General features: G+C 66.5%; 1 protein-coding gene across 1 annotated transcript in view; it reads right to left on the bottom strand.

Annotated features, from left to right (window-relative positions):
• Nucleotides 1–4,974: 4,974 nt before the first annotated feature.
• Nucleotides 4,975–27,071, bottom strand: part of STEAP3 (STEAP3 metalloreductase) — a 219,509-nt gene continuing 197,412 nt past the window's right edge. The window contains exons 4-5 of the mRNA XM_073647568.1: nt 7,298–7,462; nt 4,975–5,263 (exon numbers count right to left, since the gene is read on the bottom strand). Coding sequence (XP_073503669.1) covers nt 4,991–5,263; nt 7,298–7,462 — 438 coding nt within the window. The 3' untranslated portion in view covers nt 4,975–4,990. The remainder of the gene's footprint in view (nt 5,264–7,297; nt 7,463–27,071) is intronic.

The following is a 27,071-nucleotide window of genomic DNA, read 5'->3' as shown; positions in this document are numbered from 1 at the left end:
AACGGAGCCCCCCTGTATGACCAGGCTGCACCAGCTCTGCCCACTGCAATGAACGGAGCCCCCCTGTATGACCAGGCCACTCCAGCTCTACGCCCTGTATGACCAGGCCGCTCCAGCTCTGCCCCCTGCAGTGAATGGAGCCCCCCGTATGACCAGGCCGCACCAGCTCTGCCCACTGTAATGAACGGAGCCCCCCTGTATGACCAGGCCTCTCCAGCTCTACGCCCTGTATGACCAGGCCGCTCCAGCTCTGCCCCCTGCAGTGAATGGAGCCCCCCGTATGACCAGGCCATTCCAGGTGTGCACCCTGTATGACCAGGCCGCTCCAGCTCTGCCCCCTGTATGACCAGGCCGCTCCAGCTCTGCCCCCTGCGGTAAGTGGAGCCCCCCCTGTATGACCAGGCCACTCCAGCTCTACCCTCTGCAGTGAATGGAGCCCCCCCTGTATGACCAGGCCTCTCCAGCTTTGCCCCCTGTAGTAAATGGAGCCCCCCTGTATGACCAGGCCACTCCAGCTCTACGCCCTGCAGTGAATGGAGCCCCCTGTATGACCAGGCCGCACCAGCTCAGCCCCCGGCACTGAATGGAGCCCCCCTGTATGACCAGGCCGCACCAGCTCAGCCCCCGGCAGTGAATGGAGACCCCTGTATGACCAGGCCGCACCAGCTCTGCCCCCGGCAGTGAATGGAGACCCCCTGTATGACCAGGCCACACCAGCTCTGCCCCCGGCAGTGAATGGAGACCCCCCTGTATGACCAGGCCGCACCAGCTCTGCCCCCGGCAGTGAATGGAACCCCCACTGTATGACCAGGCCGCTCCAGCTCTGCCCCCTGTATGACCAGGCCGCACCAGCTCAGCCCCCGGCAGTGAATGGAGACCCCCTGTATGACCAGGCCGCACCAGCTCTGCCCCCTGTATGACCAGGCCGCTCCAGCTCTGCCCCCTGTATGACCAAGCCATTCCAGCTCTGCCCCCTGTATGACCAGGCCGCTCCAGCTCTGCCCCCTGCGGCTAATGGAGCCCCCCTGTATGACCAGGCCGCTTCAGCTCTGCCCCCTGTATGACCAGGCCACTCCAGCTCTGCCCCCTGTATGACCAGGCCGCACCAGCTCAGCCCCTTGCAGTGAATGGAGCCCCCCCTGTATGACCAGGCCGCTCCAGCTCTGCCCCCTGTATGACCAAGCCGTTCCAGCTCTGCCCCCTGTATGACCAGGCCGCTCCAGCTCTGCCCCCTGCGGTGAATGGAGCCCCCCTGTATGACTAGGCCGCTTCAGCTCTGCCCCCTGTGGCGAATGGAGCCTCCCTGTATGACCAGGCCGCACCACCGTACTTCTGGAGGTCACATTTTATTAAGGCACAGATACAAGGATGACCACAGATGATGTGTAACAGACTCTCCCGAAATAACAGGTAGATGAGTGCGGAGCTACTGCACCCATCATCCGCCTCATCACTGAGCGCCTGCGTATATATGTCCATAGAACCAGTGACAGCCAGCAGGTACACACTGCCAGGAAGAGAGACCGGGGGACGGGAGGACGGCCGACAGCACCGCGCTGAGCAGGTGCACACTGCCAGGAGGAGAGACCAGGGGACGGGAGGACGGCCGGCAGCACCGCGCTGAGCAGGTGCACACTGCCAGGAGGAGAGACCGAGGGACGGGAGGACGGCCGGCAGCACCGCGCTGAGCAGGTGCACACTGCCAGGAGGAGAGACCAGGGGACGGGAGGACGGCCGGCAGCACCGCGCTGAGCAGGTGCACACTGCCAGGAGGAGAGACCGGGGGACGGGAGGACGGCCGGCAGCACCGCGCTGAGCAGGCGCACACTGCCAGGAGGAGAGACGGGGACGGGAGGACGGCCGGCAGCACCGCGCTGAGCAGGCGCACACTGCCAGGAGGAGAGACAGGGGGACGGGATGACGGCCGGCAGCACCGCGCTGAGCAGGCGCACACTGCCAGGAGGAGAGACCGAGGGACGGGAGGACGGCCGGCAGCACCGCGCTGAGCAGGCGCACACTGCCAGGAGGAGAGACGGGGACGGGAGGACGGCCGGCAGCACCGCGCTGAGCAGGCGCACACTGCCAGGAGGAGAGACGGGGACGGGAGGACGGCCGGCAGCACCGCGCTGAGCAGGCGCACACTGCCAGGAGGAGAGACCGAGGGACGGGAGGACGGCCGGCAGCACCGCGCTGAGCAGGTGCACACTGCCAGGAGGAGAGACCGAGGGACGGGAGGACGGCCGGCAGCACCGCGCTGAGCAGGCGCACACTGCCAGGAGGAGAGACGGGGACGGGAGGACGGCCGGCAGCACCGCGCTGAGCAGGCGCACACTGCCAGGAGGAGAGACAGGGGGGCGGGAGGACGGCCGGCAGCACTGCGCTGAGCAGGCGCACACTGCCAGGAGGAGAGACAGGGTGAAGGGAGGACGGCCGGCAGCACCGCGCTGAGCAGGTGCACACTGCCAGGAGGAGAGACCGAGGGACGGGAGGACGGCCGGCAGCACCGCTCTGAGCAGGCGCACACTGCCAGGAGGAGAGACCGGGGGATGGGAGGACGGCCGGCAGCACCGCGCTGAGCAGGCGCACACTGCCAGGAGGAGAGACCGGGGGATGGGAGGACGGCCGGCAGCACCGCGCTGAGCAGGCGCACACTGCCAGGAGGAGAGACCGGGGGATGGGAGGACGGCCGGCAGCACCGCACTGAGAAGGTGCACACTGCCAGGAGGAGAGACCGAGGGACGGGAGGACGGCCGGCAGCACCGCGCTGAGCAGGTGCACACTGCCAGGTGGAGAGACCGAGGAACGGGAGGACGGCCGGCAGCACCGCGTTGAGCAGGCGCACACTGCCAGGAGGAGAGACCGAGGGACGGGAGGACGGCCGGCAGCACCGCGCTGAGCAGGTGCACACTGCCAGGAGAGACAGGGGGACGGGAGGACGGCCGGCAGCACCGCGCTGAGCAGGTGCACACTGCCAGGAGGAGAGACCGAGGGACGGGAGGACGGCCGGCAGCACCACGCTGAGCAGGCGCACACTGCCAGGAGGAGAGACAGGGGGACGGGAGGACGGCCGGCAGCACCGCGCTGAGCAGGAGCACATTGCCAGGAGGAGAGACAGGGTGACGGGAGGACGGCCGGCAGCACCGCGCTGAGCAGGTGCACACTGCCAGGAGGAGAGACCGAGGGACGGGAGGACGGCCGGCAGCACCGCGCTGAGCAGGCGCACACTGCCAGGAGGAGAGACCGGGGGATGGGAGGACGGCCGGCAGCACCGCGCTGAGCAGGCGCACACTGCCAGGAGGAGAGACCGGGGGATGGGAGGACGGCTGGCAGCACCACGCTGAGAAGGTGCACACTGCCAGGAGGAGAGACCGAGGGACAGGAGGACGGCCGGCAGCACCGCGCTGAGCAGGTGCACACTGCCAGGTGGAGAGACCGAGGGACGGGAGGACGGCCGGCAGCACCGCGCTGAGCAGGTGCACACTGCCAGGAGGAGAGACCGAGGGACGGGAGGACGGCCGGCAGCACCGCGCTGAGCAGGCGCACACTGCCAGGAGGAGAGACCAAGGGACGGGAGGACGGCCGGCAGCACCGCGCTGAGCAGGTGCACACTGCCAGGAGGAGAGACAGGGGGACGGGAGGACGGCCGGCAGCACCGCGCTGAGCAGGTGCACACTGCCAGGAGGAGAGACCGAGGGACGGGAGGACGGCCGGCAGCACCACGCTGAGCAGGTGCACACTGCCAGGAGGAGAGACAGGGGGACGGGAGGACGGCCGGCAGCACCGCGCTGAGCAGGAGCACACTGCCAGGAGGAGAGACCGGGGGATGGGAGGACGGCTGGCAGCACCGCGCTGAGCAGGTGCACACTGCCAGGAGGAGAGATCGAGGGACGGGAGGACGGCCGGCAGCACCGCGCTGAGCAGGCGCACACTGCCAGGAGGAGAGACGGGGACGGGAGGACGACCGGCAGCACCGCGCTGAGCAGGCGCACACTGCCAGGAGGAGAGACAGGGGGACGGGAGGACGGCCGGCAGCACCGCGCTGAGCAGGCGCACACTGCCAGGAGGAGAGACCGAGGGACGGGAGGACGGCCGGCAGCACCGCGCTGAGCAGGCGCACACTGCCAGGAGGAGAGACCGAGGGACGGGAGGACGGCCGGCAGCACCGCGCTGAGCAGGTGCACACTGCCAGGAGGAGAGACCGAGGGACGGGAGGACGGCCGGCAGCACCGCGCTGAGCAGGCGCACACTGCCAGGAGAAGAGACCGAGGGACGGGAGGACGGCCGGCAGCACCGCGCTGAGCAGGCGCACACTGCCAGGAGGAGAGACCGGGGGATAGGAGGACGGCTGGCAGCACCGCGCTGAGCAGGTGCACACTGCCAGGAGGAGAGACCGAAGGACGGGGGAGGACGGCCGGCAGCACCGCGCTGAGCAGGCGCACACTGCCAGGAGGAGAGACCGGGGGATGGGAGGACGGCCGGCAGCACCGCGCTGAGCAGGTGCACACTGCCAGGAGGAGAGACCGAGGGACGGGAGGACGGCCGGCAGCACCGCGCTGAACAGGCGCACACTGCCAGGAGGAGAGACGGGGACGGGAGGACGGCCGGCAGCACCGCGCTGAGCAGGCGCACACTGCCAGGAGGAGAGACCGGGGGACGGGAGGACGGCCGGCAGCACCGCGCTGAGCAGGCGCACACTGCCAGGAGGAGAGACTGGGGGACGGGAGGACGGCTGGCAGCACTGCCAGGAGCTTCTCTCAGCGTGTGGTTGCAGGGAGCTCAGCGTCGGTCTCTTTCTCTGGGGGACACGCGCCTGTAGTGTCCGATTATAAGACCTCTTGATACAATGTTGGGTGCAGTAGTTGTTTCCGGTGATTTCTTTGGCTTGAGCTTTGTGGCTCAGTCGTCCGGGGTCTTTTCTGCCGCCATCATGTTCATGTCCGGAGCTGCACTCTCCGATCAGTACGTCCCACCCCAGACGCCGGTCTGGATGCTACACGATACTACAACGTTCCGCAGAGCCTGGCGCCGGCGGAGCGGGGGTCGCGCGCTCGTCCCACCCTCTGCGGATCTTCTTCAGTTTCTGATTGATACACGGCAGGAGGAAGACGATTCTGCACAAGATGACGAGGAGCGGCAGCGGCAGCGTCCAGGTGAAGGTCGGAGGCAGATAAAACACGTAGCGACGCCATTCAAACGCCCGCTTCCATCCGAATGTCAGAGTGTGGAGAGTGCAGAGCAGCAGAGCTGCAAACCCCAGGCGGGACTGCAAGGGAACGGAGGCACAGGTCAAATAGCTGATAACAGAAAGCAGACGAGCAGCTTCCCAACAGCAAGAAAAGACTAAATTGTCACAGCGACCTACACCTGCCCCGAGAGCTCACCTGCATCCCAGGCCTAGTAATATCTACTCCAGAGCTCCACTCACTATTCTGCTGATGCAATCACTGTGTACATACATTACATTACTGATCCTGAGTTACATCCTGTATTATACCCCAGAGCTGCACTCACTATTCTGCTGGTGCAATCACTGTGTACATACATTACATTACTGATCCTGAGGTACATCCTGTATTATACTCCAGAGCTGCACTCACTATTCTGCTGGTGCAGTCACTGTGTACATACATTACATTACTGATCCTGAGTTACATCCTGTATTATACCCCAGAGCTGCACTCACTATTCTGCTGGTGCAATCACTGTGTACATACATTACATTACTGATCCTGAGTTACATCCTGTATTATACCCCAGAGCTGCACTCACTATTCTGCTGGTGCAGTCACTGTGTACATACATTACATTACTGATCCTGAGTTACATCCTGTATTATACCCCAGAGCTGCACTCACTATTCTGCTGGTGCAGTCACTGTGTACATACATTACATTACTGATCCTGAGTTACCTCCTGTATTATACCCCAGAGCTGCACTCACTATTCTGCTGGTGCAGTCACTGTGTACATACATTCCATTACTGATCCTGAGTTACCTCCTGTATTATACCCCAGAGCTGCACTCACTATTCTGCTGATGCAATCACTGTGTACATACATTACATTACTGATCCTGAGTTACCTCCTGTATTATACCCCAGAGCTGCACTCACTATTCTGCTGATGCAATCACTGTGTACATACATTACATTACTGATCCTGAGTTACCTCCTGTATTATACTCCAGAGCTGCACTCACTATTCTGCTGGTGCAGTCACTGTGTACATACATTACATTACTGATCCTGAGTTACATCCTGTATTATACCCCAGAGCTGCACTCACTATTCTGCTGGTGCAGTCACTGTGTACATACATTACATTACTGATCCTGAGTTACCTCCTGTATTATACCCCAGAGCTGCACTCACTATTCTGCTGGTGCAGTCACTGTGTACATACATTACATTACTGATCCTGAGTTACCTCCTGTATTATACCCCAGAGCTGCACTCACTATTCTGCTGGTGCAGTCACTGTGTACATACATTACATTACTGATCCTGAGTTACATCCTGTATTATACTCCAGAGCTGCACTCACTATTCTACTGGTGCAGTCACTGTGTACATACATTACATTACTGATCCTGAGTTATATCCTGTATTATACTCCAGAGCTGCACTCACTATTCTCCTGGTGCAGTCACTGTGTACATACATTACATTACTGATCCTGAGTTACATCCTGTATTATACTCCAGAGCTGCACTCACTATTCTGCTGGTGCAGTCACTGTGTACATACATTACATTACTGATCCTGAGTTACCTCCTGTATTATACTCCAGAGCTGCACTCACTATTCTGCTGGTGCAGTCACTGTGTACATACATTACATTACTGATCCTGAGTTACCTCCTGTATTATACCCCAGAGCTGCACTCACTATTCTGCTGGTGCAGTCACTGTGTACATACATTACATTACTGATCCTGAGTTACCTCCTGTATTATACCCCAGAGCTGCACTCACTATTCTGCTGGTGCAGTCACTGTGTACATACATTACATTACTGATCCTGAGTTACCTCCTGTATTATACCCCAGAGCTGCACTCACTATTCTGCTGGTGCAGTCACTGTGTACATACATTACATTACTGATCCTGAGTCACCTCCTGCACTATCCTCCGGAGCTGCATGCACGGTATTAGACACAAGCCTGCTGACAGACAGAGCTCACAGTGTGGCCGGCTGTACTGAAGGGGGGGACACTTGTTTCGCCTCCAGCTTTCGTCTGGAGCACCGGGGACCCCTCCCTGCAGGATATAATGGTTCGGCCCCCAGGGGCCACTTACCTGGATGAAGGTGAATTCCCTCCAGTTCAGGGAGCTGCTGACTGAAGGCAGAGAGGACACGGCCAGTAAGGAGAGGATCCCCAGCGCCAGGATCCCCGCAGACACGTACAGCTCCATCCTCCAGACTTCTTCCTCCACCCAGGCGGAGGTCACGTTGTTCTTCACCTACAACACAGGAAGCCATTGAGCAGAAGCTCCGGGGTTCTCGATGTGTTCTGCGCCCGCAACGTTCAGGGTTCTAGATTGTGCAGTAACATAAGATAACCAGTGGTGCTATGGAGTCCCTGCACCTGGCACCGCTGAAGGGCTCACAGCACCGGCCAGGCATCGCTGAAGGGCTCACAGCACCGGCCAGGCGCCACTGAAGGGCTCACAGCACCGGCCAGGCACCACTGAAGGGCTCACAGCACCGGCCAGGCACCACTGAAGGGCTCACAGCACCGGCCAGGCGCCACTGAAGGGCTCACAGCACCGGCCAGGCACCACTGAAGGGCTCACAGCACCGGCCAGGCACCGCTGAAGGGCTCACAGCACCGGCCAGGCATCGCTGAAGGGCTCACAGCACCGGCCAGGCATCGCTGAAGGGCTCACAGCACCGGCCAGGCACCACTGAAGGGCTCACAGCACCGGCCAGGCACCACTGAAGGGCTCACAGCACCGGCCAGGCGCCACTGAAGGGCTCACAGCACCGGCCAGGCGCCACTGAAGGGCTCACAGCACCGGCCAGGCACCACTGAAGGGCTCACAGCACCAGCCAGGCACCGCTGAAGGGCTCACAGCACCGGCCAGGCGCCACTGAAGGGCTCACAGCACCGGCCAGGCACCACTGAAGGGCTCACAGCACCGGCCAGGCACCGCTGAAGGGCTCACAGCACCGGCCAGGCACCGCGGAAGGGCTCACAGCACCGGCCAGGCACCACTGAAGGGCTCACAGCACCGGCCAGACACCGCTGAAGGGCTCTCAGCACCGGCCAGGCACCACTGAAGGGCTCACAGCACCAGCCGAGCACCTCTGAAGGGCTCACAGCATGGGCCAAGCACCACTGAAGGGCTCACAGCACGGGCCGGGCACCACTGAAGGGCTCACAGCACCGGCCAGGCACCACTGAAGGGCTCACAGCACCGGCCAGGCACCACTGAAGGGCTCATAGCACCGGCGAGGCACCACTGAAGGGCTCACAGCACCGGCCAGGCACCACTGAAGGGCTCACAGCACCGGCCAGGCACCGCTGAAGGGCTCTCAGCACTGGCCAGGCACCACTGAAGGGCTCACAGCACTGGCCAGGCACCACTGAAGGGCTCACAGCACGGGCCGGGCACCGCTGAAGGGCTCACAGCACCGGCCGAGCACCGCTGAAGGGCTCACAGCACCGGCCGGGCACCGCTGAAGGGCTCACAGCACCGGCCGAGCACCGCTGAAGGGCTCACAGCACCGGCCAGGCGCCACTGAAGGGCTCACAGCACGGGCCAGGCACCACTGAAGGGCTCACAGCACCGGCCGAGCACCGCTGAAGGGCTCACAGCACCGGCCGAGCACCGCTGAAGGGCTCACAGCACCGGCCAGGCGCCACTGAAGGGCTCACAGCACCGGCCAGGCATCGCTGAAGGGCTCACAGCACCGGCCAGGCATCGCTGAAGGGCTCACAGCACCGGCCAGGCGCCACTGAAGGGCTCACAGCACCGGCCAGGCACCACTGAAGGGCTCACAGCACCGGCCAGGCACCACTGAAGGGCTCACAGCACCGGCCAGGCGCCACTGAAGGGCTCACAGCACCGGCCAGGCACCACTGAAGGGCTCACAGCACCGGCCAGGCACCGCTGAAGGGCTCACAGCACCGGCCAGGCATCGCTGAAGGGCTCACAGCACCGGCCAGGCATCGCTGAAGGGCTCACAGCACCGGCCAGGCACCACTGAAGGGCTCACAGCACCGGCCAGGCACCACTGAAGGGCTCACAGCACCGGCCAGGCGCCACTGAAGGGCTCACAGCACCGGCCAGGCGCCACTGAAGGGCTCACAGCACCGGCCAGGCACCACTGAAGGGCTCACAGCACCGGCCAGGCACCGCTGAAGGGCTCACAGCACCGGCCAGGCGCCACTGAAGGGCTCACAGCACCGGCCAGGCACCACTGAAGGGCTCACAGCACCGGCCAGGCACCGCTGAAGGGCTCACAGCACCGGCCAGGCACCGCGGAAGGGCTCACAGCACCGGCCAGGCACCACTGAAGGGCTCACAGCACCGGCCAGACACCGCTGAAGGGCTCTCAGCACCGGCCAGGCACCACTGAAGGGCTCACAGCACCAGCCGAGCACCACTGAAGGGCTCACAGCATGGGCCAAGCACCACTGAAGGGCTCACAGCACGGGCCGGGCACCACTGAAGGGCTCACAGCACCGGCCAGGCACCACTGAAGGGCTCACAGCACCGGCCAGGCACCACTGAAGGGCTCATAGCACCGGCCAGGCACCACTGAAGGGCTCACAGCACCGGCCAGGCACCACTGAAGGGCTCACAGCACCGGCCAGGCACCGCTGAAGGGCTCTCAGCACTGGCCAGGCACCACTGAAGGGCTCACAGCACTGGCCAGGCACCACTGAAGGGCTCACAGCACGGGCCGGGCACCGCTGAAGGGCTCACAGCACCGGCCGAGCACCGCTGAAGGGCTCACAGCACCGGCCGGGCACCGCTGAAGGGCTCACAGCACCGGCCGAGCACCGCTGAAGGGCTCACAGCACCGGCCAGGCGCCACTGAAGGGCTCACAGCACGGGCCAGGCACCACTGAAGGGCTCACAGCACCGGCCGAGCACCGCTGAAGGGCTCACAGCACCGGCCGAGCACCGCTGAAGGGCTCACAGCACCGGCCAGGCGCCACTGAAGGGCTCACAGCACCGGCCAGGCATCGCTGAAGGGCTCACAGCACCGGCCAGGCGCCACTGAAGGGCTCACAGCACCGGCCAGGCGCCACTGAAGGGCTCACAGCACCGGCCAGGCACCACTGAAGGGCTCACAGCACCGGCCAGGCGCCACTGAAGGGCTCACAGCACCGGCCAGGCACCGCTGAAGGGCTCACAGCACCGGCCAGGCACCGCTAAAGGGCTCACAGCACCGGCCAGGCACCACTGAAGGGCTCACAGCACCGGCCAGGCACCGCTGAAGGGCTCTCAGCACCGGCCAGGCACCACTGAAGGGCTCACAGCACCGGCCGAGCACCACTGAAGGGCTCACAGCATGGTCCGAGCACCACTGAAGGGCTCACAGCACGGGCCGGGCACCGCTGAAGGGCTCACAGCACCGGCCGAGCACCGCTGAAGGGCTCACAGCACCGGTCAGGCACCACTGAAGGGCTCACAGCACCGGCCAGGCGCCACTGAAGGGCTCACAGCACGGGCCGAGCACCGCTGAAGGGCTCACAGCACCGGCCAGGCACCGCTGAAGGGCTCACAGCACCGGCCGAGCACCGCTGAAGGGCTCACAGCACCGGCCAGGCACCGCTGAAGGGCTCACAGCACCGGCCAGGCGCCACTGAAGGGCTCACAGCACCGGACGAGCACCGCTGAAGGGCTCACAGCACCGGCCAGGCACCGCTGAAGGGCTCACAGCACCGGCCAGGCGCCACTGAAGGGCTCACAGCACCGGCCGAGCACCGCTGAAGGGCTCACAGCACCGGCCGAGCACCGCTGAAGGGCTCACAGCACCGGCCAGGCGCCACTGAAGGGCTCACAGCACGGGCCAGGCACCGCTGAAGGGCTCACAGCACGGGCCAGGCACCGCTGAAGGGCTCACAGCACCGGCCGAGCACCGCTGAAGGGCTCACAGCACCGGCCGAGCACCGCTGAAGGGCTCACAGCACGGGCCAGGCACCACTGAAGGGCTCACAGCACGGGCCAGGCACCACTGAAGGGCTCACAGCACGGGCCGGGCACCACTGAAGGGCTCACAGCACGGGCCAGGCACCGCTGAAGGGCTCACAGCACCGGCCAGGCACCACTGAAGGGCTCACAGCACCGGCCGGGCACCGCTGAAGGGCTCACAGCACCGGCCGAGCACCACTGAAGGGCTCACAGCACCGGCCATACACCACTGAAGGGCTCACAGCACCGGCCGAGCACCACTGAAGGGCTCACAGCACGGGCCAGGCACCACTGAAGGGCTCACAGCACCGACCAGGCACCACTGAAGGGCTCACAGCACCGGCCAGGCACCACTGAAGGGCTCACAGCACCGGCCAGGCACCACTGAAGGGCTCACAGCACCGGCCAGGCACCGCTGAAGGGCTCTCAGCACTGGCCAGGCACCACTGAAGGGCTCACAGCACTGGCCAGGCACCACTGAAGGGCTCACAGCACGGGCCGGGCACCGCTGAAGGGCTCACAGCACCGGCCGAGCACCGCTGAAGGGCTCACAGCACCGGCCGGGCACCGCTGAAGGGCTCACAGCACCGGCCGAGCACCGCTGAAGGGCTCACAGCACGGGCCAGGCACCACTGAAGGGCTCACAGCACGGGCCAGGCACCACTGAAGGGCTCACAGCACGGGCCGGGCACCACTGAAGGGCTCACAGCACCGGCCAGGCACCACTGAAGGGCTCACAGCACCGGCCAGGCACCGCTGAAGGGCTCTCAGCACTGGCCAGGCACCACTGAAGGGCTCACAGCACTGGCCAGGCACCACTGAAGGGCTCACAGCACGGGCCGGGCACCGCTGAAGGGCTCACAGCACCGGCCGAGCACCGCTGAAGGGCTCACAGCACCGGCCGGGCACCGCTGAAGGGCTCACAGCACCGGCCGAGCACCGCTGAAGGGCTCACAGCACCGGCCAGGCGCCACTGAAGGGCTCACAGCACGGGCCAGGCACCACTGAAGGGCTCACAGCACCGGCCGAGCACCGCTGAAGGGCTCACAGCACCGGCCGAGCACCGCTGAAGGGCTCACAGCACCGGCCAGGCGCCACTGAAGGGCTCACAGCACCGGCCAGGCATCGCTGAAGGGCTCACAGCACCGGCCAGGCGCCACTGAAGGGCTCACAGCACCGGCCAGGCGCCACTGAAGGGCTCACAGCACCGGCCAGGCACCACTGAAGGGCTCACAGCACCGGCCAGGCGCCACTGAAGGGCTCACAGCACCGGCCAGGCACCGCTGAAGGGCTCACAGCACCGGCCAGGCACCGCTAAAGGGCTCACAGCACCGGCCAGGCACCACTGAAGGGCTCACAGCACCGGCCAGGCACCGCTGAAGGGCTCTCAGCACCGGCCAGGCACCACTGAAGGGCTCACAGCACCGGCCGAGCACCACTGAAGGGCTCACAGCATGGTCCGAGCACCACTGAAGGGCTCACAGCACGGGCCGGGCACCGCTGAAGGGCTCACAGCACCGGCCGAGCACCGCTGAAGGGCTCACAGCACCGGTCAGGCACCACTGAAGGGCTCACAGCACCGGCCAGGCGCCACTGAAGGGCTCACAGCACGGGCCGAGCACCGCTGAAGGGCTCACAGCACCGGCCAGGCACCGCTGAAGGGCTCACAGCACCGGCCGAGCACCGCTGAAGGGCTCACAGCACCGGCCAGGCACCGCTGAAGGGCTCACAGCACCGGCCAGGCGCCACTGAAGGGCTCACAGCACCGGACGAGCACCGCTGAAGGGCTCACAGCACCGGCCAGGCACCGCTGAAGGGCTCACAGCACCGGCCAGGCGCCACTGAAGGGCTCACAGCACCGGCCGAGCACCGCTGAAGGGCTCACAGCACCGGCCGAGCACCGCTGAAGGGCTCACAGCACCGGCCAGGCGCCACTGAAGGGCTCACAGCACGGGCCAGGCACCGCTGAAGGGCTCACAGCACGGGCCAGGCACCGCTGAAGGGCTCACAGCACCGGCCGAGCACCGCTGAAGGGCTCACAGCACCGGCCGAGCACCGCTGAAGGGCTCACAGCACGGGCCAGGCACCACTGAAGGGCTCACAGCACGGGCCAGGCACCACTGAAGGGCTCACAGCACGGGCCGGGCACCACTGAAGGGCTCACAGCACGGGCCAGGCACCGCTGAAGGGCTCACAGCACCGGCCGGGCACCGCTGAAGGGCTCACAGCACCGGCCGAGCACCACTGAAGGGCTCACAGCACCGGCCATACACCACTGAAGGGCTCACAGCACCGGCCGAGCACCACTGAAGGGCTCACAGCACGGGCCAGGCACCACTGAAGGGCTCACAGCACCGACCAGGCACCACTGAAGGGCTCACAGCACCGGCCAGGCACCACTGAAGGGCTCACAGCACCGGCCAGGCACCACTGAAGGGCTCACAGCACCGGCCAGGCACCGCTGAAGGGCTCTCAGCACTGGCCAGGCACCACTGAAGGGCTCACAGCACTGGCCAGGCACCACTGAAGGGCTCACAGCACGGGCCGGGCACCGCTGAAGGGCTCACAGCACCGGCCGAGCACCGCTGAAGGGCTCACAGCACCGGCCGGGCACCGCTGAAGGGCTCACAGCACCGGCCGAGCACCGCTGAAGGGCTCATAGCACGGGCCAGGCACCACTGAAGGGCTCACAGCACGGGCCAGGCACCACTGAAGGGCTCACAGCACGGGCCGGGCACCACTGAAGGGCTCACAGCACGGGCCAGGCACCGCTGAAGGGCTCACAGCACCGGCCAGGCACCACTGAAGGGCTCACAGCACCGGCCGGGCACCACTGAAGGGCTCACAGCACCGGCCGAGCACCACTGAAGGGCTCACAGCACCGGCCATACACCACTGAAGGGCTCACAGCACCGGCCGAGCACCACTGAAGGGCTCACAGCACGGGCCAGGCACCACTGAAGGGCTCACAGCACCGACCAGGCACCACTGAAGGGCTCACAGCACCGGCCGGGCACCACTGAAGGGCTCACAGCACCGGCCAGGCACCACTGAAGGGCTCACAGCACCGGCCGAGCACCACTGAAGGGCTCACAGCACCGGCCATACACCACTGAAGGGCTCACAGCACGGGCCGAGCACCACTGAAGGGCTCACAGCACGGGCCGAGCACCGCTGAAGGGCTCATAGCACCGGCCAGGCACCGCTGAAGGGCTCACAGCACTGGCCAGGCACCACTGAAGGGCTCACAGCACCGGCCGAGCACCGCTGAAGGGCTCACAGCACCGGCCGAGCACCACTGAAGGGCTCACAGCACGGGCCAGGCACCACTGAAGGGCTCACAGCACGGGCCAGGCACCACTGAAGGGCTCACAGCACGGGCCAGGCACCACTGAAGGGCTCACAGCACGGGCCAGGCACCACTGAAGGGCTCACAGCACGGGCCATGCACCACTGAAAGGCTCACAGCACGGGCCGGGCACCACTGAAGGGCTCACAGCACGGGCCGGGCACCACTGAAGGGCTCACAGCACGGGCCTGGCACCACTGAAGGGCTCACAGCACGGGCCGGGCACCACTGAAGGGCTCACAGCACGGGCCGGGCACCACTGAAGGGCTCACAGCACGGGCCGGGCACCGCTGAAGGGCTCACAGCACCGGCCGGGCACCGCTGAAGGGCTCACAGCACCGGCCGAGCACCACTGAAGGGCTCACAGCACGGGCCAGGCACCACTGAAGGGCTCATAGCACCGGCCAGGCGCCACTGAAGGGCTCACAGCACCGGCCGGGCACCGCTGAAGGGCTCACAGCACCGGCCAGGCACCACTGAAGGGCTCACAGCACCGGCCAGGCACCACTGAAGGGCTTACAGCACGGGCCGGGCACCACTGAAGGGCTCACAGCACCGGCCAGGCACCACTGAAGGGCTCATAGCACCGGCCAGGCACCACTGAAGGGCTCACAGCACCGGCCGGGCACCGCTGAAGGATTTATAGCACCTGCCGGGCACCGCTGAAGGGCTCACAGCACCGGCCAGGCACCACTGAAGGGCTCACAGCACCGGCCGAGCACCGCTGAAGGGCTCACAGCACCGGCCGAGCACCACTGAAGGGCTCACAGCAGCGGCCGAGCACCACTGAAGGGCTCACAGCACCGGCCGAGCACCACTGAAGGGCTCACAGCACGGGCCGGGCACCGCTGAAGGGCTCACAGCACGGGCCGGGCACCGCTGAAGGATTTATAGCACCGGCCGGGCACCACTGAAGGGCTCACAGCACCGGCCGAGCACCGCTGAAGGGCTCACAGCACCGGCCGAGCACCACTGAAGGGCTCACAGCACGAGCCGGGCACCACTGAAGGGCTCACAGCACGGGCCGGCCAAGCACCACTGAAGGGCTCATAGCACCGGCCAGGCACCACTGAAGGGCTCACAGCACGGGCCTGGCACCGCTGAAGGCTTTATAGCACCTGCTGGGCACCGCTGAAGGGCTCACAGCACCGGCCGGGCACCACTGAAGGGCTCTCAGCACCGGTCAGGCACCACTGAAGGGCTCACAGCACGGGCCGGGCACCACTGAAGGGCTCACAGCACCGGCCGAGCACCGCTGAAGGGCTCACAGCACCGGCCGGGCACCGCTGAAGGGCTCACAGCACCGGCCAGGCACCACTGAAGGGCTCACAGCACCGGCCGAGCACCACTGAAGGGCTCACAGCACCGGCCAGGCACCACTGAAGGGCTCACAGCACGGGCCAGGCACCACTGAAGGGCTCACAGCACCGGCCAGGCACCACTGAAGGGCTCACAGCACGGGCCGGGCACCACTGAAGGGCTCACAGCACGGGCCAGGCACCACTGAAGGGCTCACAGCACCGGCCGAGCACCACTGAAGGGCTCACAGCACCGGCCAGGCACCACTGAAGGGCTCACAGCACGGGCCGGGCACCACTGAAGGGCTCACAGCACGGGCCGGGCACCACTGAAGGGCTCACAGCACGGGCCAGGCACCACTGAAGGGCTCACAGCACGGGCCTGGCACCGCTGAAGGGCTCACAGCACCGGCCGGGCACCGCTGAAGGGCACACAGCACCGGCCAGGCACCACTGAAGGGCTCACAGCACGGGCCGGGCACCGCTGAAGGGCTCACAGCACCGGCCAGGCACCACTGAAGGGCTCACAGCACCGGCCAGGCACCACTGAAGGGCTCACAGCACGGGTCGGGCACCGCTGAAGGGCTCACAGCACTGGCCGAGCACCACTGAAGGGCTCACAGCACCGGCCGGGCACCGCTGAAGGGCTCACAGCACCGGCCGAGCACCACTGAAGGGCTCACAGCACCGGCCGAGCACCACTGAAGGGCTCACAGCACGGGCCGGGCACCGCTGAATGGCTCACAGCACCGGCCGAGCACCACTGAAGGGCTCACAGCACGGGCCAGGCACCGCTGAAGGGCTCACAGCACCGGCCGGGCACCACTGAAGGGCTCACAGCACCGGCCGGGCACCACTGAAGGGCTCACAGCACCGGCCGAGCACCACTGAAGGGCTCACAGCACGGGCCAGGCACCACTGAAGGGCTCATAGCACCGGCCAGGCGCCACTGAAGGGCTCACAGCATCGGCCGGGCACCGCTGAAGGGCTCACAGCACCGGCCAGGCACCACTGAAGGGCTCACAGCACCGGCCAGGCACCACTGAAGGGCTCACAGCACGGGCCGGGCACCACTGAAGGGCTCACAGCACCTGCCAGGCACCACTGAAGGGCTCATAGCAGCGGCCAGGCACCACTTAAGGGCTCACAGCACCGGCCGGGCACCGCTGAAGGATTTATAGCACCTGCCGGGCACCGCTGAAGGGCTCACAGCACCGGCCAGGCACCACTGAAGGGCTCACAGCACCGGCCGAGCACCGCTGAAGGGCTCACAGCACCGGCCGAGCACCACTGAAGGGCTCACAGCACCGGCCGAGCACCACTGAAGGGCTCACAGCACCGGCCGAGCACCACTGAAGGGCTCACATCACGGGCCGGGCACCGCTGAAGGGCTCACAGCACGGGACAGGCACCACTGAAGGGCTCACAGCACCGGCCAGGCACTACTGAAGGGCTCACAGCACCGGCCAGGCACCACTGAAGGGCTCACAGCACGAGCCGGGCACCGCTGAAGGGCTCACAGCACGGGCCAGGCACCGCTGAAGGGCTCACAGCACGGGCCAGGCACCACTGAAGGGCTCATAGCACCGGCCAGGCACCGCTGAAGGGCTCACAGCACCGGCCGGGTACCACTGAAGGGCTCACAGCACCGGCTAGGCACCACTGAAGGGCTCACAGCACGGGCCGAGCACCACTGAAGGGCTCACAGCACCGGCCAGGCACCACTGAACTGCTCACAGCATGGGCCGGGCACCACTGAAGGGCTCACAGCACCGGCCGGGCACCACTGAAGGGCTCACAGCACCGGCCAGGCACCACTGAAGGACTCACAGCACGGGCCGGGCACCACTGAAGGGCTCACAGCACTGGCCAGGCACCACTGAAGGGCTCATAGCACCGGCCAGGCACCACTGAAGGGCTCACAGCACCGGCCGGGCACCGCTGAAGGATTTATAGCACCTGCCGGGCACCGCTGAAGGGCTCACAGCACCGGCCAGGCACCACTGAAGGGCTCACAGCACCGGCCGAGCACCGCTGAAGGGCTCACAGCACGGGCCGGGCACCGCTGAAGGGCTCACAGCACCGGCCGAGCACCGCTGAAGGGCTCACAGCACCGGCCGAGCACCACTGAAGGGCTCACAGCACGGGCCGGGCACCGCTGAAGGGCTCACAGCACGGGACAGGCACCACTGAAGGGCTCACAGCACGAGCCGGGCACCGCTGAAGGGCTCGCAGCACGGGCCAGGCGCCGCTGAAGGGCTCACAGCACGGGCCAGGCACCGCTGAAGGATTTATAGCACCGGCCAGGCACCGCTGAAGGGCTCACAGCACGGGCCGCGCACCGCTGAAGGATTTATAGCACCGGCCGGGCACCACTGAAGGGCTCACAGCACCGGCCGAGCACCGCTGAAGGGCTCACAGCACCGGCCGAGCACCACTGAAGGGCTCACAGCACGAGCCGGGCACCGCTGAAGGGCTCACATCACGGGCCGGCCAAGCACCACTGAAGGGCTCATAGCACCGGCCAGGCACCACTGAAGGGCTCACAGCACGGGCCGGGCACCACTGAAGGGCTCACAGCACGGGCCGGGCACCACTGAAGGGCTCACAGCACGGGCCAGGCACCGCTGAAGGATTTATAGCACGGGCCAGGCACCGCTGAAGGGCTCACAGCACGGGCCGGGCACCGCTGAAGGATTTATAGCACCGGCCGGGCACCACTGAAGGGCTCACAGCACCGGCCGAGTACCGCTGAAGGGCTCACAGCACCGGCCGAGCACCACTGAACGGCTCACAGCACGAGCCGGGCACCACTGAAGGGCTCACAGCACGGGCCGGCCAAGCACCACTGAAGGGCTCATAGCACCGGCCAGGCACCACTGAAGGGCTCACAGCACGGGCCTGGCACCGCTGAAGGCTTTATAGCACCTGCTGGGCACCGTTGAAGGGCTCACAGCACCGGCCGGGCACCACTGAAGGGCTCTCAGCACCGGCCAGGCACCACTGAAGGGCTCACAGCACGGGCCGGGCACCACTGAAGGGCTCACAGCACCGGCCGAGCACCGCTGAAGGGCTCACAGCACCGGCCGGGCACCACTGAAGGGCTCACAGCACCGGCCAGGCACCACTGAAGGGCTCACAGCACCGGCCGAGCACCACTGAAGGGCTCACAGCACCGGCCAGGCACCACTGAAGGGCTCACAGCACGGGCCAGGCACCACTGAAGGGCTCACAGCACGGGCCGGGCACCACTGAAGGGCTCACAGCACGGGCCGGGCACCACTGAAGGGCTCACAGCACGGGCCAGGCACCACTGAAGGGCTCACAGCACGGGCCTGGCACCGCTGAAGGGCTCACAGCACCGGCCGGGCACCGCTGAAGGGCTCACAGCACCGGCCAGGCACCACTGAAGGGCTCAAAGCACGGGCCGGGCACCGCTGAAGGGCTCACAGCACCGGCCAGGCACCACTGAAGGGCTCACAGCACCGGCCAGGCACCACTGAAGGGCTCACAGCACGGGTCGGTCACCGCTGAAGGGCTCACAGCACCGGCCGAGCACCACTGAAGGGCTAACAGCACGGGCCAGGCACCACTGAAGGGCTCATAGCACCGGCCAGGCGCCACTGAAGGGCTCACAGCACCGGCCGGGCACCGCTGAAGGGCTCACAGCACCGGCCAGGCACCACTGAAGGGCTCACAGCACCGGCCAGGCACCACTGAAGGGCTCACAGCACGGGCCGGGCACCACTGAAGGGCTCACAGCACCGGCCAGGCACCACTGAAGGGCTCATAGCACCGGCCAGGCACCACTTAAGGGCTCACAGCACGGGCCAGGCACCGCTGAAGGATTTATAGCACGGGCCAGGCACCGCTGAAGGGCTCACAGCACGGGCCGGGCACCGCTGAAGGATTTATAGCACCGGCCGGGCACCACTGAAGGGCTCACAGCACCGGCCGAGTACCGCTGAAGGGCTCACAGCACCGGCCGAGCACCACTGAACGGCTCACAGCACGAGCCGGGCACCACTGAAGGGCTCACAGCACGGGCCGGCCAAGCACCACTGAAGGGCTCATAGCACCGGCCAGGCACCACTGAAGGGCTCACAGCACGGGCCTGGCACCGCTGAAGGCTTTATAGCACCTGCTGGGCACCGTTGAAGGGCTCACAGCACCGGCCGGGCATCACTGAAGGGCTCTCAGCACCGGCCAGGCACCACTGAAGGGCTCACAGCACGGGCCGGGCACCACTGAAGGGCTCACAGCACCGGCCGAGCACCGCTGAAGGGCTCACAGCACCGGCCGGGCACCACTGAAGGGCTCACAGCACCGGCCAGGCACCACTGAAGGGCTCACAGCACCGGCCGAGCACCACTGAAGGGCTCACAGCACCGGCCAGGCACCACTGAAGGGCTCACAGCACGGGCCAGGCACCACTGAAGGGCTCACAGCACGGGCCGGGCACCACTGAAGGGCTCACAGCACGGGCCGGGCACCACTGAAGGGCTCACAGCACGGGCCAGGCACCACTGAAGGGCTCACAGCACGGGCCTGGCACCGCTGAAGGGCTCACAGCACCGGCCGGGCACCGCTGAAGGGCTCACAGCACCGGCCAGGCACCACTGAAGGGCTCACAGCACGGGCCGGGCACCGCTGAAGGGCTCACAGCACCGGCCAGGCACCACTGAAGGGCTCACAGCACCGGCCAGGCACCACTGAAGGGCTCACAGCACGGGTCGGTCACCGCTGAAGGGCTCACAGCACCGGCCGAGCACCACTGAAGGGCTAACAGCACGGGCCAGGCACCACTGAAGGGCTCATAGCACCGGCCAGGCGCCACTGAAGGGCTCACAGCACCGGCCGGGCACCGCTGAAGGGCTCACAGCACCGGCCAGGCACCACTGAAGGGCTCACAGCACCGGCCAGGCACCACTGAAGGGCTCACAGCACGGGCCGGGCACCACTGAAGGGCTCACAGCACCGGCCAGGCACCACTGAAGGGCTCATAGCACCGGCCAGGCACCACTTAAGGGCTCACAGCACCGGCCGGGCACCGCTGAAGGATTTATAGCACCAGCCGGGCACCGCTGAAGGGCTCACAGCACCGGCCAGGCACCACTGAAGGGCTCACAGCACCGGCCGAGCACCGCTGAAGGTCTCACAGCACCGGCCGAGCACCACTGAAGGGCTCACAGCACCGGCCGAGCACCACTGAAGGGCTCACAGCACCGGCCGAGCACCACTGAAGGGCTCACAGCACGGGCCGGGCACCGCTGAAGGGCTCACAGCACGGGACAGGCACCACTGAAGGGCTCACAGCACCGGCCAGGCACCACTGAAGGGCTCACAGCACCGGCCAGGCACCACTGAAGGGCTCACAGCACGAGCCGGGCACCGCTGAAGGGCTCGCAGCACGGGCCAGGCACCGCTGAAGGGCTCATAGCACCGGCCAGGCACCGCTGAAGGGCTCACAGCACCGGCCGGGTACCACTGAAGGGCTCACAGCACCGGCTAGGCACCACTGAAGGGCTCACAGCACGGGCCGAGCACCACTGAAGGGCTCACAGCACCGGCCAGGCACCACTGAAGGGCTCACAGCATGGGCCGGGCACCACTGAAGGGCTCACAGCACCGGCCGGGCACCACTGAAGGGCTCACAGCACCGGCCAGGCACCACTGAAGGGCTCACAGCACGGGCCGGGCACCACTGAAGGGCTCACAGCACCGGCCAGGCACCACTGAAGGGCTCATAGCACCGGCCAGGCACCACTGAAGGGCTCACAGCACGGGCCGGGCACCACTGAATGGCTCACAGCATCGGCCAGGCACCACTGAAGGGCTCATAGCACCGGCCAGGCACCACTGAAGGGCTCACAGCACCGGCCGGGCACCGCTGAAGGATTTATAGCACCTGCCGGGCACCGCTGAAGGGCTCACAGCACCGGCCAGGCACCACTGAAGGGCTCACAGCACCGGCCGAGCACCGCTGAAGGGCTCACAGCACGGGCCGGGCACCGCTGAAGGGCTCACAGCACCGGCCGAGCACCGCTGAAGGGCTCACAGCACCGGCCGAGCACCACTGAAGGGCTCACAGCACGGGCCGGGCACCGCTGAAGGGCTCACAGCACGGGACAGGCACCACTGAAGGGCTCACAGCACGAGCCGGGCACCACTGAAGGGCTCACAGCACGGGCCGGGCACCACTGAAGGGCTCATAGCACCGGCCAGGCACCACTGAAGGGCTCACAGCACGGGCCGGGCACCACTGAAGGGCTCACAGCACGGGCCGGGCACCACTGAAGGGCTCACAGCACGGGCCAGGCACCGCTGAAGGATTTATAGCACCGGCCAGGCACCGCTGAAGGGCTCACAGCACGGGCCGGGCACCGCTGAAGGATTTATAGCACCGGCCGGGCACCACTGAAGGGCTCACAGCACCGGCCGAGCACCGCTGAAGGGCTCACAGCACCGGCCGAGCACCACTGAAGGGCTCACAGCACGAGCCGGGCACCACTGAAGGGCTCACAGCACGGGCCGGCCAAGCACCACTGAAGGGCTCATAGCACCGGCCAGGCACCACTGAAGGGCTCACAGCACGGGCCTGGCACCGCTGAAGGCTTTATAGCACCTGCTGGGCACCGCTGAAGGGCTCACAGCACCGGCCGGGCACCACTGAAGGGCTCTCAGCACCGGCCAGGCACCACTGAAGGGCTCACAGCACGGGCCGGGCACCACTGAAGGGCTCACAGCACCGGCCGAGCACCGCTGAAGGGCTCACAGCACCGGCCGGGCACCACTGAAGGGCTCACAGCACCGGCCAGGCACCACTGAAGGGCTCACAGCACCGGCCGAGCACCACTGAAGGGCTCACAGCACCGGCCAGGCACCACTGAAGGGCTCACAGCACGGGCCAGGCACCACTGAAGGGCTCACAGCACGGGCCGGGCACCACTGAAGGGCTCACAGCACGGGCCGGGCACCACTGAAGGGCTCACAGCACGGGCCTGGCACCGCTGAAGGGCTCACAGCACCGGCCGGGCAACGCTGAAGGGCTCACAGCACCGGCCAGGCACCACTGAAGGGCTCGCAGCACGGGCCGGGCACCGCTGAAGGGCTCACAGCACCGGCCAGGCACCGCTGAAGGGCTCACAGCACCGGCCGAGCACCACTGAAGGGCTCACAGCACGGGCCAGGCACCGCTGAAGGGCTCACAGCACCGGCCGGGCACCACTGAAGGGCTCACAGCACCCGCCGGGCACCGCTGAAGGGCTCACAGCACCGGCCGAGCACCACTGAAGGGCTCACAGCACGGGCCAGGCACCACTGAAGGGCTCATAGCACCGGCCAGGCGCCACTGAAGGGCTCACAGCACCGGCCGGGCACCGCTGAAGGGCTCACAGCACCAGGCAGGCACCACTGAAGGGCTCACAGCACCGGCCAGGCACCACTGAAGGGCTCACAGCACGGGCCGGGCACCACTGAAGGGCTCACAGCACCGGCCAGGCACCACTGAAGGGCTCATAGCACCGGCCAGGCACCACTTAAGGGCTCACAGCACCGGCCGGGCACCGCTGAAGGATTTATAGCACCTGCCGGGCACCGCTGAAGGGCTCACAGCACCGGCCAGGCACCACTGAAGGGCTCACAGCCCCGGCCGAGCACCGCTGAAGGGCTCACAGCACCGGCCGAGCACCACTGAAGGGCTCACAGCACCGGCCGAGCACCACTGAAGGGCTCACAGCAGCGGCCGAGCACCACTGAAGGGCTCACAGCACGGGCCGGGCACCGCTGAAGGGCTCACAGCACGGGACAGGCACCACTGAAGGGCTCACAGCACCGGCCAGGCACCACTGAAGGGCTCACAGCACCGGCCAGGCACCACTGAAGGGCTCACAGCACGAGCCGGGCACCGCTGAAGGGCTCGCAGCACGGGCCAGGCACCGCTGAAGGGCTCACAGCACGGGCCAGGCACCACTGAAGGGCTCATAGCACCGGCCAGGCACCGCTGAAGGGCTCACAGCACCGGCCGGGTACCACTGAAGGGCTCACAGCACCGGCTAGGCACCACTGAAGGGCTCACAGCACGGGCCGAGCACCACTGAAGGGCTCTCAGCACCGGCCAGGCACCACTGAAGGGCTCACAGCATGGGCCGGGCACCACTGAAGGGCTCACAGCACCGGCCGGGCACCACTGAAGGGCTCACAGCACCGGCCAGGCACCACTGAAAGGCTCACAGCACGGGCCGGGCACCACTGAAGGGCTCACAGCACCGGCCAGGCACCACTGAAGGGCTCATAGCACCGGCCAGGCACCACTGAAGGGCTCACAGCACGGGCCGGGCACCACTGAATGGCTCACAGCACCGGCCAGGCACCACTGAAGGGCTCATAGCACCGACCAGGCACCACTGAAGGGCTCACAGCACCGGCCGGGCACCGCTGAAGGATTTATAGCACCTGCCGGGCACCGCTGAAGGGCTCACAGCACCGGCCAGGCACCACTGAAGGGCTCACAGCACCGGCCGAGCACCGCTGAAGGGCTCACAGCACGGGCCGGGCACCGCTGAAGGGCTCACAGCACCGGCCGAGCACCGCTGAAGGGCTCACAGCACCGGCCGAGCACCACTGAAGGGCTCACAGCACGGGCCGGGCACCGCTGAAGGGCTCACAGCACGGGACAGGCACCACTGAAGGGCTCACAGCACGAGCCGGGCACCGCTGAAGGGCTCGCAGCACGGGCCAGGCGCCGCTGAAGGGCTCACAGCACGGGCCAGGCACCGCTGAAGGATTTATAGCACCGGCCAGGCACCGCTGAAGGGCTCACAGCACGGGCCGGGCACCGCTGAAGGATTTATAGCACCGGCCGGGCACCACTGAAGGGCTCACAGCACCGGCCGAGCACCGCTGAAGGGCTCACAGCACCGGCCGAGCACCACTGAAGGGCTCACAGCACGAACCGGGCACCGCTGAAGGGCTCACAGCACGGGCCGGCCAAGCACCACTGAAGGGCTCATAGCACGGGCCGGGCACCACTGAAGGGCTCACAGCACGGGCCGGGCACCACTGAAGGGCTCACAGCACGGGCCAGGCACCGCTGAAGGATTTATAGCACCGGCCAGGCACCGCTGAAGGGCTCACAGCACGGGCCGGGCACCGCTGAAGGACTTATAGCACCGGCCGGGCACCACTGAAGGGCTCACAGCACCGGCCGAGCACCGCTGAAGGGCTCACAGCACCGGCCGAGCACCGCTGAAGGGCTCACAGCACGAGCCGGGCACCACTGATGGGCTCACAGCACGGGCCGGCCAAGCACCACTGAAGGGCTCATAGCACCGGCCAGGCACCACTGAAGGGCTCACAGCACGGGCCTGGCACCGCTGAAGGCTTTATAGCACCTGCTGGGCACCGCTGAAGGGCTCACAGCACCGGCCGGGCACCACTGAAGGGCTCACAGCACCGGCCAGGCACCACTGAAGGGCTCACAGCACCGGCCAGGCACCACTGAAGGGCTCACAGCACCGGCCGAGCACCGCTGAAGGGCTCACAGCACCGGCCAGGCACCACTGAAGGGCTCACAGCACTGGCCGGGCACCACTGAAGGGCTCACAGCACCGGCCAGGCACCACTGAAGGGCTCACAGCACTGGCCAGGCACCACTGAAGGGCTCACAGCACCGGCCAGGCACCACTGAAGGGCTCACAGCACCGGCCAGGCACCACTGAAGGGCTCACAGCACCGGCCAGGCACCACTGAAGGGCTCACAGCACTGGCCAGGCACCACTGAAGGGCTCACAGCACCGGCCAGGCACCACTGAAGGGCTCACAGCACCGGCCAGGCACCACTGAAGGGCTCACAGCACGGGCCGGGCACCGCTGAAGGATTTATTGCATCATTTTGGACTTCTTGGAGTTATAGGACTGCAGCGCGCGGTGCCTCACAGGACCTATAGAGTCCTATACACCGGCAGGTTGGCGCATGAACTATTGATCCTATGAGGTGCAGGATCCTCGGAGCCCGATATACGTGGGGGTCACAGGACATAATTCATCACCGTGCGCCAGTAGCGGGTTAGTAGATTGTGTAGTAGGAGTTTGTTCCTCATAGATCGTGTTGTGCACAGTCTGTGTAAGGCCCCTCCCCCTGCACAGCTCAGACCCCTCCCCCGCACAGATAAGACCCCTCCCCCGCACAGCTCACGCCCCCCACACACACAGCTCAGACCCCGCACAGTTCAGGCCCCTCCCCACACAGTTCAGGCCCCTCCCCCGCACAGCTCAGACACCGCACCACTCAGGCCCATCCCCCACACAGCTCAGGCCCCTCCCTGCACAGCTCACACCCCTCCCCTGCACAGCTCAAACCCCTCCCCCGCACCACTCAGGCCCCTCCCCCTGCACAGCTCAGACCCCTCTCTGCACAGCTCAGACACCTCCCCCGCATAGCTCAGGTCCCTCCCCCGAACAGCCCATGCCCCTCCCCCGCACAGTTCAGGCCCCTCCCCTGCACAGCTCAGTCCCCTCCCTGCACCGTTCAGACCCCTCCCCCGCACAGCTCAGGCCCCTCCCCACGCACAGCTCAGCCCCCCCGCACAGATCAGCCCCCTCCCCCACACAGCTCAGACCCCTCCTCGCACAGCTCTGGCCCCTCCCCCACAGCTCAGACCCCTCCCCCGTACAGCTCAGGCCCCTCCCTCCGCATAGCTCAGTTCACTCCCTTGCGCAGCTCAGACCCCTCCCTTGCACAGCTCAGGCCCCTCCCCCCACCGCTCAGACCCCTCCCCCACACAGCTCAGACCCCTACCCTGCACAGCTCAGGCCCCTCCCTCCGCACAGCTCAGTTCATTCCCTTGCACAGCTCAGGTCCCTCCCCGCACAGCTCAGGCCCCTCCCCCGCACAGCTCAGGCCCCTCCCCCCACCGCTCAGACCCCTCCCCTGCACAGCTCAGACCCCTCCCCTGCACAGCTCAGACCCCTCCCCCACACAGCTCAGACCCCTCCCCCGTACAGCTCAGGCCCCTCCCCTGCACAGCTCAGGCCCCTCCCCCGCACAGCTCAGACCCCTCCCCCCGCACAGCTCAGGCCCCTCCCCCGCACAGCTCTGACTCCTTTCCCGCACAGCTCAGGCCCCTCCCCCGCACAGCTCAGACCCCTCCCCCGCACAGCTCAGACCCCTCCCCCGCACAGCTCAGACCCCTTCCCCGCACAGCTCAGGCTCCTCCCCCGCACAGCTCAGACCCCTCCCCCGCACAACTCAGACCCCTCTACCGCACAGCTCAGA

Source organism: Phyllobates terribilis, unplaced genomic scaffold, assembly GCF_046119375.1.
Source record: "Phyllobates terribilis strain yellow unplaced genomic scaffold, ASM4611937v1 Scaffold_9__5_contigs__length_417890890, whole genome shotgun sequence".
In the NCBI taxonomy this organism is placed as follows: Eukaryota; Metazoa; Chordata; class Amphibia; order Anura; family Dendrobatidae; genus Phyllobates; species Phyllobates terribilis.
The sequence above is the reverse complement of the archived record's forward strand: the minus strand, read 5'-3'. Positions and strand labels throughout refer to the sequence as shown.